At 43.2% G+C, this 14,899-nt stretch overlaps 1 protein-coding gene across 1 annotated transcript in view; it reads right to left on the bottom strand.

Moving 5' to 3' along the window:
* Positions 1-349: 349 nt before the first annotated feature.
* LOC126354974 (enkurin) overlaps positions 350-14,899 on the bottom strand; it is a 97,832-nt gene continuing 83,282 nt past the window's right edge. Inside the window, exons 4-5 of the mRNA XM_050005060.1 lie at positions 14,422-14,562; positions 350-578 (exon numbers count right to left, since the gene is read on the bottom strand). Of these exons, the coding sequence (XP_049861017.1) occupies positions 393-578; positions 14,422-14,562 (327 nt within the window). The 3' untranslated portion in view covers positions 350-392. The remainder of the gene's footprint in view (positions 579-14,421; positions 14,563-14,899) is intronic.

Here is a 14,899-nt window from a genome sequence, read left to right as displayed (position 1 = left end):
CAGAAATTAGTTGCTGCATCTCACGTGCAGCATGTTCGTTCAGTTGCGCATCAAGTGAAGTGTTCAGCACAACATTCGCTAAAAGCAAAAGCTGTTTCAGAGAGCTCAGCTCTATTCCCAGAGTGTCATATTCATAAACCTCTTCCCGTCTGCGAAACTTATACAGCACCATGCAAAGCAGGAGCCCTGAAAAAGCGGAATTAGGTAGAGAAAATCTTGGCAGGCTTATATTATGTTCCAGAGTTTTAGACTTTAAATTCTCGAGACTTATGGATGAGCGACAGAAACAGGACATATATCCTCCCTGTTCAACACAGAATTTCATTAGTATGAAGTAAACCATTGAATGCAAGTAAGGCTGACGTATGTACTTCAGTCACACATTTTATTGGTCACGATGAATTTTCGTCATCATATATGTAAATATATTCGTGTTTTTCTAAGAAGGTAATATCGTTTTCCAACTGTGTTAATTTCTTTTCCAGCATAATTTTTCTTCTGAGCATGGATGGAGTCTCAATGATAAGAGGCAGCCTTTGATAAGCGGTTTCGGCCTCTTCCCAGTTTTTCTTGAGACCCTGAAACAGTAATAATACGTAGTCAGGAAAAAAATAATTGTTTACACAAATACATCTCATGTTCTCTGCATAAAGGGCCAATTATTCTCTATCTTGGTTGTTAACAACGGAAATTACAAGGTCCTTCAAAAGTTATAAATTAACTCTAATGAGCATTTGCTATGTGACTAAGTAACTTGAAGAAAAGTTATCACTTTACTATAGAATCACAAGAAAAAGTTGGGAAAGAAATTCACATAGAAATCTGTAATGGACGAATGCATTAAGGCTCTCTTCCTTATAAGAGAGCTGTGACTACTATATATCAGCGATCCTCAAGTCAATGTACAATACATTATACTGAGTGAATATTAATAAAACTGAAAGACTGTAGGGACGTATTCCTGAGTGGAAAAGGTCCTATGAACATGTGTCCGAAAACACATTTTTGCCACGGTTGATGGTGCTGTCGAATGACAGTTTCTCTGACCAGGTCCCATATGTTCCTTGTGTGTTGCAGGCTGTGTGAATGATGCAGCGTTCTGTAAACAGCAGAATGGTCCAGTATTCATGTTGGGAATAAGCCGAGGTGGTGTCTGTTTACGGCCAAACAGATGGAAACTGTCGAGAGCAGCACGGCTATACCAAAACAAGTACTCTCAGACACCAACCACATCACACAACATTTCAAGCCCTTTTTGCTCGTTTTTATGATCACACAAACTCCCAAAATAGGACTGAAATGTTGTGTGATGTGGTTGGTGTCTATGAGAGTACCTGTTTCAGTGTAGCCGTACTGCTCTCGATCGTTTCCATCTGCTTAGTTGCACACAAACACCATCTCGGCTTGTTCCCAATATGAATACACAGCCTGCAACATACAAAGAACACACGGCACGTGGTCAGAGGAACGTCATTTCTCAGCGCCATCTACCATGGCAAATATGCCTTTTCGGACAAATGTTCATAGGACCTTTTCCAGTCAGTAATCCGTCTCTGCAGTTTGTCGACTTTATTGATGTTCATCCTGTACACAGAACTTGAATAAAATCTTCTCAGTGTCCAAGCCCCGTTCTTTCAGATAAATTCCTCGAATTTTCAACAGCTGTCTCCACCGTCACAATTAAGGTGGAAGTCCTGCATTTTATTGTAAACGTCGCAGCTTTAAAACCAAGAAGATTCTGTTAAGTCGTGGCACTACGAAATACTCCGTGAACACTTTAACTTTCCTTTCCCCTTTCTATTTTCTTTCGGGATAATGCGAGGCACAAGCGATTGTATATATGTGTCTGTATATCATATAAAGTCGTTTCGTCTGATTTTACGTTTTTGTACAACAAATACATGACGGATACGATTGAAATGCTTGAAACTACCGTTCTTCTTAATTTAACCTGCTACTTTAGTCAAGATGAACATTATCTGTCCTGTTCAAGCTGATCTTTCAGCCCCCTTAGCATCTACATTGTACTCATCTATTGGCAAAACAAGCCTATTAAAAATTCAGCGTTACGCAACTAAATCCGTTCGATCTACCACGTCCATCGTATATGTATTACTCGAGGCAAGGTACTGCTTAACTTTTTGTTTGATGTTGAGAAAGACATAGTTGAACGATATAGAAATCAACTGTTAGTATTTCCTGACGTTGACCCGATGCGAAAACGAACATTTCTAACATTGCTTTATACGGAAGTGTTAGTCAGAGTCTTAGGAAACCAACGAACAGCAATAACTGAAAGACACAATAAAGTGTCTTGTTTGTAAATTTCTAGTCGTCGGAAACGTCAAGAACAATTTGCGTTTCTCAGTTGTTCGACCTTTGCTGCCCACGTCCCGTTCCTAATACATTACATATGGATACATTTCTATACTTTTTTTTTACATTCACAGTGCCAGATTTGCACCTGGTGGCTGAAATTGAAACTAATTCTTTTCTCATCGTAAATCGGTTCCGCAGTGGCTCATTATAATATCTACCAAGTTTTGCTGCCATAATTACAGACCACAATGAACCTTTGTGAGTAGATGCACTTTAATTGTAACCATCTTGTATACATCTACATCTACATGACTACTCTGCAATTCACATTTAAGTGCTTGGCAGAGGGTTCATCGAACCACAATCTTACTATCTCTCAACTATTCCACTCCCGTACAGCGAGCGGGAAAAACGAACACCTAAACCTTTCTGTTCGAGCTCTGATTTCTCTTATTTTATTTTGATGATCATTCCTACCTATGTAGGTTGGGCTCAACAAAATATTTTCGCATTCGGAAAAGAAAGTTGGTGACTGAAATTTCGTAAGAAGGTCTCGCCGCGACGAAAAACGTCTATGCTGTAATGACTTCCATCCCAACTCGTGTATCATATCTGCCACACTCTCTCCCCTATAACGTGATAATACAAAACGAGCTGCCCTTTTTTGCACCCTTTCGATGTCCTCCGTCAATCCCAAACTGGTAAGGATCCCACACCGCGCAGCAATATTCTAACAGAGGACGAACGAGTGTAGTGTAAGCTGTCTCTTTAGTGGACTTGTTGCATCTTCTAAGTGTCCTGCCAATGAAACGCAACCTTTGGCTCGCCTTCCCGACAATATTATCTATGTGGTCCTTCCAACTGAAGTTGTTCGTAATTTTAACACCCAGGTACTTAGTTGAATTGACAGCCTTGAGAATTGTACTATTTATCGAGTAATCGAATTCCAACGGATTTCTTTTGGAACTCATGTGGATCATCTCACACTTTTCGTTATTTAGCGTCAACTACCACCTGTCACACCATACAGCAATCTTTTCTAAATCGCTTTGCAACTGATACTGGTCTTCGGATGACCTTACTAGACGGTAAATTACAGCAGCATCTGCGAACAATCTAAGAGAACTGCTCAGATTGTCACCCAGATCATTTATATAGATCAGGAACAGCAGAGGTCCCAGGACGCTTCCCTGGGGAACACCTGATATCACTTCAGTTTTAGTCGATGATTTGCTGTCTATTACTATGAACTGACAGGAAATCACGAATCCAGTCGCACAACTGAGACGATACCCCATAGCTCCGCAGCTTGATTAGAAGTCGCTTGTGAGGAACGGTGTCAAAAGCTTTCCAGAAATCTAGAAATACGGAATCAACTTGAGATCCCCTGTCGATATCGGCCATTACTTCGTGCGAATAAAGAGCTAGCTGCGTTGCACAAGAGCGATGTTTTCTGAAGTCATGATGATTACGTGTCAATAGATCGTTCCCTTCGAAGTGATTCATAATGTTTGAATACAGTATATGCTCCAAAACCCTACTGCAAACCGACGTCAATGATATAGGTCTGTAGTTAAATGGATTACTCCTACTACCCTTCTTGAACACTGGTGCGACCTGCGCAATTTTTCAATCTGTAGGTACAGATCTATCGGTGAGCGAGCGGTTGTATATGAGTGCTAAGTAGGGAGCTATAGTATCAGCGTAATCTGAAAGGAACCTAATCGGTATACAATCTGGACCTGAAGACTTGCCCGTATCAAGCGATTTGAGTTGCTTCGCAACTTCTAAGAAACTCATGCTAGCAGATGTTCGTGTTTCAAATTCTGGAATATTCCATTCGTCTTCCCTGGTGAAGGAATTTCGGAAAACTGCGTTCAATAACTCCGCTTTAGCGGCACAGTCGTCGATAACAGTACCATCGGCACTGCGTCTTGCCGCTTGTGTACTTTACATACGACCAGAATTTCTTCGGATTTTCTACCAAATTTCGAGACAATGTTTCGTTGTGGAACGTATTAAAGGAATCTCGCATCGAAGTACGTGCCAAATTTTAGCCCATCTTCGGGATTTCGCGTTCTTCTGAACTTCGCATGCTTTTTCCGTTGCCTGTGCAACAGCGTTCGGACCTTTTTTGTGTACCACGGGGTATCCGTTCCATCTCTTACCAATTTATGAGGTATGAATATCTCTATTGCTGTTGCTACTATATCTTTGAATTTGAGCCACATCTCGTCTACATTCGCATAGTCAGTTCGGAAGGAATGGAAATTGTCTTTTAGGAAGGCTTCTAGTGACACTTTATCCGCTTTTTTAAATAAAATTATTTTGCGTTTGTTTCTGATGGATTTGGAAGAAACGGTATTGAGCCTAGCTACAACGACCTTGTGATCACTAATCCCTGTATCAGTCATGATGCTCTCTATCAGCTCTGGATTGTTTGTGGCTAAGAGGTCAAGTGTGTTTTCGCAACCATTTACAAATCGCGTGGGTTCGTGGACTAACTGCTCGAAATAATTTTCGGAGAAAGCATTTAGGACAATCTCGGAAGACGTTTTCTGCCTACCACCGGTTTTGAAAAAGTATTTTTGCTAACATACCGAGGGTAGGTTGAAGTCCCCACCAACTATAACCGTATGAGTGGGGTATTTATTTGTTACGAGACTCAAACTTTCTCTGAACTGTTCCGCAACTGTATCATCGGAATCTGGGGGTCGGTAGAAGGAGCCAATTATTAACTTAATTCGGCTGTTAAGTATAACCTCCACCCGTACCAACTCGCACGAAGTATCTACTTCGACTTCACTACAAGATAAACCACTACTGACAGACACAAACACTCCACCACCAATTCTGCCTAATCTATCTTTCCTGAACACCGTCTGAGACTTCGTAAAAATTTCTTCTGAACTTATTTCAGGCTTTAGACAGCTTTCTGTACCTATAACGATATCAGCTTCTGTGCTTTCTATTAGCGCTTGAAGCTCAGGGACTTTTCCAGCGCAACTACAACAATTTACAACTATAATTCCGACTGTTCCTTGATCCAAGCACGTCCTGTAATTGCCAAGCACCTTTTGACATTGCAGCCCATCCCGCACTTTCCCGAGGCCTTCTAACCTAAAAAACCGCCCAGTCCACGCCACACAGCCTCCGCTACCCGTGTAGCCGCCAGCTGAGTGTAGTGAACTCCTGACCTATTCAGCGGAACCCGAAACCCCACCACCCTATGGCGCAAGTCAAGGAATCTGCAGACAATACGGTCGCAAAACCGTCTGAGCCTCTGATTCAGACCCTCCACCCGGCTCTGCAGTCGGTTCTGTCAACGATGCTGCAGATGGTGAGCTCTGCCTTCATCCCGTAAGCAAGACCGGCAGCCTTCACCAAATCAGATAGCCGCTGGAATCCAGAGAGAATTTCCTCAGATCCAAAGCGACACACGTCATTAGTGCCGACATGTGCCATCACCTGCAGCTGGCTGCACCCTGTGCTCTTCATGGCATCCGGAAGGACCCTTTCCACATCAGGAATGGCTCCTCCCGGAATGCACACGGAATGCACACTGGATTTCTTCCCCTCCTTAGCCGCCGTATCCCTAAGGGGCCCCATCACGCGCCTAACACTGGAGCTCCCAATAAAATACAATTATAACAATTAGAAGAATTCAGCAAGCTAAATAAAGATGTAATTGCATCATATCTTAGTTTAGAAATGTGGCTAAAATGTAGAATAATACTTGATCATGCACTTGATACATAGGTATCTAGTAGAACAGTTAATGATGGAAGTGACTCTCGATTGTATACAATCACTGTAAAGAAACACAGACTACTGTATAATAGCTGTAAAAAGAAGCATAGTGCTAGAGATAGGGAGATGCTGAAAAAATGCATTTAGTTTTCAAGAGGGCAACGCGTGAAGCCTTCAACGATTATCGTGGAATATCTCACAAAAACCACAGAAATTCTGGTCATAAGTAAAGGTTGTTACTGGTACTACAGATACTTATGGACGAGACAGGTATTGCAATTGAGGGTGTGGAAACTAAAGCAGAAACGCTTATCTCGGTTTTCAAATGTACCAACACAAATGAAAATCTTGGGGTAATGCCCCAGTTTAATTCTCGCACTGCTGCAGAGATGAGTAATTAGATATTATTATCAGTGGTGTTAAGAAACACCTGTAATTGCTAAAAGTAAGAAAGCTCCAGGCCCTGGTGGAATATCTGTGTGATTCTATGCCGAATTTGTGACTGAGTTAGTCCTTCTTTTAACTATAATTCGCCTAGATTCCTCGAAATGTAAATAGTGTCAGTAGCTTGAAGAAATCATATGTGACACCTATCTACAAGAAGGGTAGCAGAAGTGACCCACAAAACTTCCGTCCAATGTCCTTGACGTTGTAGAATCTTACAGTATACCCTGAGTGCAAACGATATGAGATACCTCGTACAGAATGACCTCTTTGTAACCAGCATGGATTCCGAAAACATCGATCATGCGAAACGCAGTTCGCAGTTTTCTCACGTGAGTTCCTGGAAGCAATTATTAAGTCAGTCAGATGTAGTATTTGTCTATTTCCGATAAGTATTTGATTCAGTTCCACATATAACCTAAGATAAGCGTACGATTGTTGGTATATCAAGTCAAATTTGTAACTGGATTGACGATTCCTTGGTAGGGAGGACGCAGCATCTTATCTTGGATGAGGAGTCATGGAGAGATGTAAAAATAATTTTGGGTGTGCTCCAGGAAAGCGTGTTGAGATCCTAGCTATTCACATTGTATATTAATGACCTTACGGATATTACTAATAGTAAGCTCAGACTTTCCGCAGACGATGCAGTTGTGTACAATAAAGTACTGTCTGGAAAAAAAATAAATAAAAATTAAAATTAAAATAAAGAACTGTACGAATATTCAGTCGGATCTTGATAAAGTTCAGAGTAGTGAAAAATTGCTTTAAATGTTCAGAAATGTAGAGCTGTGCAATTCACAAAGTGAAACAACGTAGTATGTCATGACTAAAGCATGAACGAGTCACAGCTGAAATAGGTCACCTCTCACAAATACCTGGGTGTAACACTCTGTAGGAATGTGAAATGGAACGATGACATCAGCTCAGTCGTAGGTATAGCAGGCTATACACTTCGGTTGATTGGTAGTATACTAAGAAAATGCACTGTACGAAAAAGATTGCTTACGAATCTCTTGTTCGACCCATCCTAGAATATTGTTCAAAGGTGTGGAATCCGTACCAAATAGGATTAACAGCCTATATTTAACGTGTACAGAGGACGATTACAGGTATGTGTGACTCATGTAATAGTGACACAGAGATGTCAAAAAAAACTGAACTGTCAAACGCCGGAAGATACACTGATCAGCCAGAACATTATGACCACTGCACATCGCGACGCTGAATGCTGGCTGTTGGCGTTGTGGACACGTTTCGCTGTAACAAAAGTATGTAAACGAAGCAGACACAGACGGGGGATCACCTTGGCGAAGATATGGGTTGCAAATGGGGAAATCCACTGAGAAAAAAAACTTTGACAAAGGCCAGATTATTATTACGCAAGGCCTGTGAACGAGTATGTAGAAAACAGCAAAGATGGTCGAATGTCACGCGCTACTATCTATGGAAAAACATACGACAGTGAAATTTCCACTAGGGGCTAAATGATTAGACGTCCATGAATCTTCACAGAACGTGGGGTCCAGTGGCTCTGCTCTGTAAAATAGAACAGATGGTGATCTGTGGCATCTCTGTCAAAAGAGCAAATGCTGGTGCACGCAAAAGTGTTCGGAGCACACCGTTCATCGTATACTATTGAACATTGGATTCCACAGCAGACCACCCCTACGTGTTCACATGTTGACCCCAGGACATCGTCAGTTACTATTTCACTGGACACGGGACCGTCGGAATTCGACCGTCGATCAATGGAAACATGTCGGATCTTTGGATAAATCGCATTTTTGCTCCACTAGGTCGATAGTCGTCTCCACAAACGCCGTTATAGGGGTGAACGGTGGTTCGAAACGTACAGCGCGCCTCGTATGCAGTCTAATGGTAGCATTATTATGCTATGGGAGACATTCTCTTGTGCTGTGGTAGTAACCGAAGACACGCTAACAGCCGTGAACATCCCTGCATCCCATCATGTTTGATATCTTCCCCGACGACGAAGCCATCTTTCAGCAGTATAATTGTCCGTGTCTCGGAGACAGTGGTTTGAGGAGGATTATAGTAAACTCGCATTGATGTCTCGGTGACGAAATTCGCCTGATACAAATCCTATGGAACACATCTGGGTCGCTATCGGGCTACCAACAAACTGTCGGGTCCCTGATACGCGAAATCAGTGATGTATTTGTTCCACAGACGGACAAATAAGCTATTAAGCAAGTGGTCATAATGTTTTGGCTCATCAGTGTAGATACTAACTATCCATAGATAGCCCGTTTACGACGTTTCAAGAATCGCCTTTAAATGATGAATCTATGAATACACTACAACCCGCCAACATATCGATCCCATAAGGATTTGATCAATTACAGACTGCACAGAAGCTTTTAAGGAATTATTCTTCCCTCACTCCGTACGTAAGTGGATAGAAAAAAAAACTAATAATGGTACGAAGGGATGTAACCTCTGCCATTCGCCTCACAGTGGTAAATAGGATGTGGATGTAGATGTATAGCAACACTGAGGTCATCCTAGGGGCAAAAGACATAAAACGTCTGGCTAATTGAGTTGCAGTCTTAGCACCGGCAGCCTCATTCCCGACATGTCGACGCCTCTAGAAACCCATGTGAATGACATACCAGTACCAAGGACAGCGAGCGAGGGAACACATTCCCGGATCCGTTGTACTAAAGGATGGTATGTTTACATCGTCGAGAAACCCGAAGGGAAAGAGAGCATACGACAGATTTAGAGAGTTCATGCTGGGGGGGGGCGGGGGGGGGGGGGGGGTGTACGAAGGTAGCCTGATGAAAAGCAAACATCTCTGCAGTAAAAATCGAGCACTGGTCTAAGGGTTTATATCTAAAGATCTCTTCGCCGACGACTAAGGCACATCGCGTATTGTGGCCATTCTTACAGCCATGCGATTAATTAAAGGTACTCTTCTCAAACTGCGTAAGAAGCTTCAGAAGTGTCAAGCACATCATGGAAGTTCTGCAACGAGCCAGGAAGAGAAGGATTCGTAGCCTTCAGTACCACTGCACGTAACGCAAGACGAAGCTTTCGAAGTAGGATGCGAAAGCGAACTCCGAGTGACAACAAGGAAGCAATGAGTACCTCATATTGGTTTCCATGAAAATGATCAAAAAAGAAAGCATAAGATAGGGGGACTGGACCAGAGTATTTGCAGAGGAGGACATCGCCTCATTATACTAGGGGTGATTCAACAAGTGACTGTTTGGATGTAACTATATTCCGTGACTGCTCCTTTATAGGGGTAGACTAACAAGAAGATTTTATTTAATGCCGGGCTGGTCCCGGGCTTGTGCCTATCTTCAGATGTTTTTCATTAACTTACACGTTTCAGAGCTCGTTGTTGTAGGTCAAGTACAGCTCGAGTATCCATGTCGTTTCCACATCACATTGCTTACAAAAATATCTCGAATTTTTACACATTAACTGTACACTAAGGTGATAAAAGTCATGGAATAGCGATAGGCGCATATACAGATCGCGGTAGTATCGCGTACACGAGGTAGAAAAGGACGGTGAATTGACGGAGCTGTCGTTTGCACTCAGGTGATTCATGTGGAAATGTTTCCGACGTGATATAGCCGCTGACTTTGAACGCGAAAGGGTATTCGGAGCTACAGCATGAGTCATTCCATTTCGGATATCGTTAGGGAATTCAATATTCCGAGATCCACAGTGTCAAGAGCGTGCCGAGAACACTAAATGCCAGGCATTACCTCACCACTAACAACACGGCGGCCGACGGCCTTCATTAACGACCGATAGTTACGGCGTTTGGGTAGAGTTGTCAGTGCTAACAGACACGCAACACAGCGTGAAATAACCGCAGACATCAATTTGGGACGTACGATGAAGGTATCCGTCATCACAGTGCGACGAAATATGGCGTTAATGGGCTATGACAGCAGGCGACCGACGGAGTGCCTGCAGCAAATCTCCTGGGCTCGTGACCATATCGGCTGGACGCTAGACGACTGGTTAACAGTGGCCTATTACGAAGAGTCACCATTTCAGTTGGAAAGAGCTGATGGTGGTGTTCGAGTGTGAAGTAGACCCCACGAAGCCATGGATTCAGGTTGACGACAAGGGACTGTGCAAGTTGGTGGCGGCTCCATAATGATGTGGGCTCTGTTTTCACGGAATGGCCTGAATCCTCGATTATGTTCGGCGACTTGAACGCCATTTGCAGCCATTCGTGGACTTCACGTTCCCAAACAACAATGTAATTTTTATGGATGGTATTGCGCTATGTCACAGGGCCACAGTTGTTCGTGATTGGTTTGAAGAGCATTCTGGACATTTCGAACGAATCATTTGGCCACCCAGATCGCCCGACATTCATCGCATCGAACATTTATGGAACATAATCTAGATGTCAATTCGTGCAACATTTTAACAGTTATGGGTGACTATAGAGGGCATGGCTTGATATTTCTGCATGGGACTTCCAACGACTTGCGTTAAGAGACGATTTCTTTGGCAGCTTCGGAGCACCTGGTTTCTTAGGCGTTCTAAAGCAAGAGTCCTCCATGGGTAGATCAATGACAACTACAAAATCGCCAGCGCAAAGGGAGAATGCTCGCCGATTGATGGTTTAACTGCTCCTTTCTTTGATTTTGTTAGGCTTTTTGTTGGGCGTTTATCTTTAGTTACTGCAGGTGACGGCTTATTGGGCCTCTGAAGCTTAGGAGTATTTTTGAGATCGCTCCATAGGAATCTCACGAGCAGATAGGGAAATGAATGTCGACTCAGACAGATCTCTGGTTACCTGATCCAACCCTTTGCATGCAACTATGCAACTGGCGAGGAAGGGTGGGAGGTGGGGGAGGGGGCAACAGGTGTCCCAGTGGTTGTTCGCTAGCGATAGTTTTACCTTAACAGCCATCCACCCCATCGGCACGTGACGCACACTGAGACTGAGATTCTTTTAGTGGATCCGCGCTGTTACCCCAAGATACCTCCCCATCCTCCGAAACGCACAACGTTCCATTGCCGCATCTAACACTAGTCGCTAAGTATGCTGACGTAGAAGAAGACCGGCAGTGGTGACCAGCCCTCGGCTTCCCAGGTTCATAATGCACTGCTGCACTGCCGGTGGAGATCCTTGAGGAAAAAATCAATCCTCCCATTTCTAATATTTAACGAGACCTGCCCTGCTACGCTATCGCCGGCACAGCTCTCAGCTTCTCTCATCGCCTAAAACGTTATGCTTGCTCCGCAGGGCTTTCAATTATGATCCATTGCGGTGCGGCCAGTGGATGCAGCACATAAAACATTGAAAGATGAATAAATTATAATCTGTGTGTTGCGTTATCGTTATCCCCGCAATTTTCAATTCGTAATGCGTCTGGTATGTGAGTAGGCTACACCACTGAATATTCTAACATAAACTCATCCCTATCGCCACTGAGGTGTTCACATTATCTCAACAATATTTAGTATTAATCAAATGTAAAAGAACGTTCTCCCTTTGCTACCATTCCTAAAACTCTTGTTACTGGGCACGGTTTATGAAGTATTACGGGTTATCTATGTTATAAGCGTGTGTATCGCGAACAGCAGAAGTTCCAGCCTCACGAGACAAGTGTATGTTGTATTAATTCGCTATGATTCTCCCTGTACGCATACCAAATATCATAATAAGCTGAGTCGAGACACTGTTAAAATAAATTAAGTTGCAAAAACTTGCACACCAAGCGAACGGTCAAAATGCTAATACTCTGCACTCTGGTTCACAAGAACAGCGCTTCAAATTCCAGTCCGGCCATCCTCATTTGTGACGGCCGCCACTTTGAATTCCCGACGAGTGGCGCCTGTGGCGGTCGCAGCGACTGAAAGGGCGCTCCGGGATCGGTCGCTCCCGAGCTGCTGGTAGATAGCGGGCAGAACGCCAGGAGTGGAACGACAGAAACTTCTCGCTGCAACAGATGAAGAGTGGCTGCAGCCCTTGCCTTGGTGATCCGTTGGACTGATCGGGGCACATGGTCTGTCAACCGGAGGTTCTAAGCCGTTGTTGGATCGAGTGGGCATCAAGAATTTTATGAAGGGTCCCGCTGGGGCTGCTCCATACCACCAATCGCAGAATTATTCACTCTGAGCGACGTTAAACAGCCACACAAAAAGAAGGTGATGTAGGTCGAGATGGACGATTGCAGCTCTCAGCCTATGTGGTCTCGTGTGGCCTTTATAGCTTGTAAAAGCGCATTTACTGCTCACACGACTGAGTGACTTGGTTGAAGTGAAGTGCTTTACTGGTGCGCATCGTGGTTATTGTATTGAGTCCACCTGATTTTGCATGTGTGTGCTTGTCTTGACAAGAACCACGTTTATTACATTATACTGAGTGTATCCTGTTATTCATATTATTGATGTTGAACAATTCAGTATGCATCCACAAAACACTAAAGGGCCATGCAGAATAACTTGTGCACCTGCTCCACTCTTCGTAGTAATCGATAGATTATCTATAGCGTTATACACTGTAAGGCGCGAACGCCTTCTCCTAAAATAACGCGGCATAGCTAGTCTACACACTACACGTGAACTTCATTGTCACAGCGATAAGTCTCAATTAGAAAGGCACACTGTATTCTTTCTCTATTTTACTGAAAACTGATAAGTTGCAGTTTGTTGTTTTTCTTCACACGCAGACAACATATTAGTCTCTCTATCAAACTGTATGAGTGGCGAATCCCGTGGTTGTCCCATGCTACCACGACGTATTCCACTCAGTGCCAACACTCGATTCGCGTGAATGCACCACTAAAAATCTAATTGTTGCCAAAACGGCACACGGCAATTTAAAATTCGTATTCCCTGTATTGGAGGATTCTGATATCGTAAGTACGGCCCACCATTCTCAGAAGCTACACAATAATTTTATTCGACGAGGGAGTCAGATATGGCCAACAGTTGTGAATGGTAAGTATTTGATTATTACCGGATTCGAATATAAATTTCCATTTGTGATTGGTGTTCACATTTATTTGCTTCTGGAGGAGGATAACGTATGTACGCCCGAAACCGGTAAACAATAAATACGTACGTTTTACAACTGTTGGCTGTAGCTTACACGTTGCGCGTGAAAAGCTTGCCGTTCACCTCAGGGCCTAAGTTGATTGCAGCGGAAGACAGCTTTGTTGTTGTGGAGCGCTGTCTCGTTTATCTTCCACTGGCAACTGACGGGCTTGTGTACCTTTACCAATCAGTTGCTGTGGTGTAAGATTTGACACTGAAGTTTACACGGATTCATGAAAGTGCATCTTCAACTGCAGTACTTATTTGTAGTAAGGAACATTAAATTAAATTAAGGCTCTTGTAATACAAAGCTAAGGGTAGAAGAAAAATCCCATTCAAAACATTAGTAAGCGTTTGTGTGTCTCATGTTGCATACTGCATTTAAATGCAATAACAATTACTATTGCTAATCAATGAATCATCCGCCCACACAGGCAACACAACAATTCGTCATATAATTACAGTGTCACCACTTTGGATTCGTTGATGTGGCAGGAATCTGAAACAGAACAGTCAACACGATGTGCTCCGAATGGTGCCGAATTTTAACAATCAGTGCTAGAGGGCCGTTGACCAACTTATCGTGCACTTAGTATAGCTAGCCTACCAGGGGCTCATAAAATGCTAATTCATGTAGGTTGCCAAGTAATAAGAAGATCGGAACGTATGTGGCCCGAGGTACCGCCCCGTAATGTCATTGTCGTCTCTTGAGCAAAAACGTTTGACGACCATTCTTATACAGGGCTCTATGAAACACATGTCCAACAAGAGACAACGGATACGAATGTACAGACATTTTCACCGATCGATTTTGGGCACTGTCGAGTAACAGAGGAACTGTGTTTACGCCATTGCACTCACCTCTATCAGTTCCGTCCGCTCCGCTTCTGACAAGGCTCTAGTAGCCGTCTCGGCTGGATCTTTTCCTTCCTCTTCCACTTTTTGTTGCTTCTGACAGTCTTTCAGTCGTTTCTGCAGGTATTTCGGAACTTTTCCATAGCCCTGAAACCAATCATTATTAGTAGGACAAAGTATTCTTAGTTGCTGAACGTACAAATCTCTCATTCGACGCAAGAGCGACACAGTTCAGTACATTCAATCAGAGGAACTTTTACCAGTCAGGATACCTTTGTACCACATAGCACTTTTGTTTCCACGGCTGCTGCTCCACCTACTTGCGTTATTTTGTACTAAAAGTAAGTTTAATTACCTCTGTGATTTCTAATTAGTACTTCAGTTTTCTTTCCAACTTCTTACAAGCTCTTACAAGCTCCTTTAATAGTGGTGTCTGTTGAGAGAGTTTCTGTTGACAGATTTAAAGTGTACAATGTCATGTCGA

This window comes from Schistocerca gregaria, chromosome 3 (genome assembly GCF_023897955.1).
Source record: "Schistocerca gregaria isolate iqSchGreg1 chromosome 3, iqSchGreg1.2, whole genome shotgun sequence".
NCBI classification, from domain to species: domain Eukaryota; kingdom Metazoa; phylum Arthropoda; class Insecta; order Orthoptera; family Acrididae; genus Schistocerca; species Schistocerca gregaria.
This window is presented reverse-complemented; position numbering and strand designations above follow the sequence as displayed.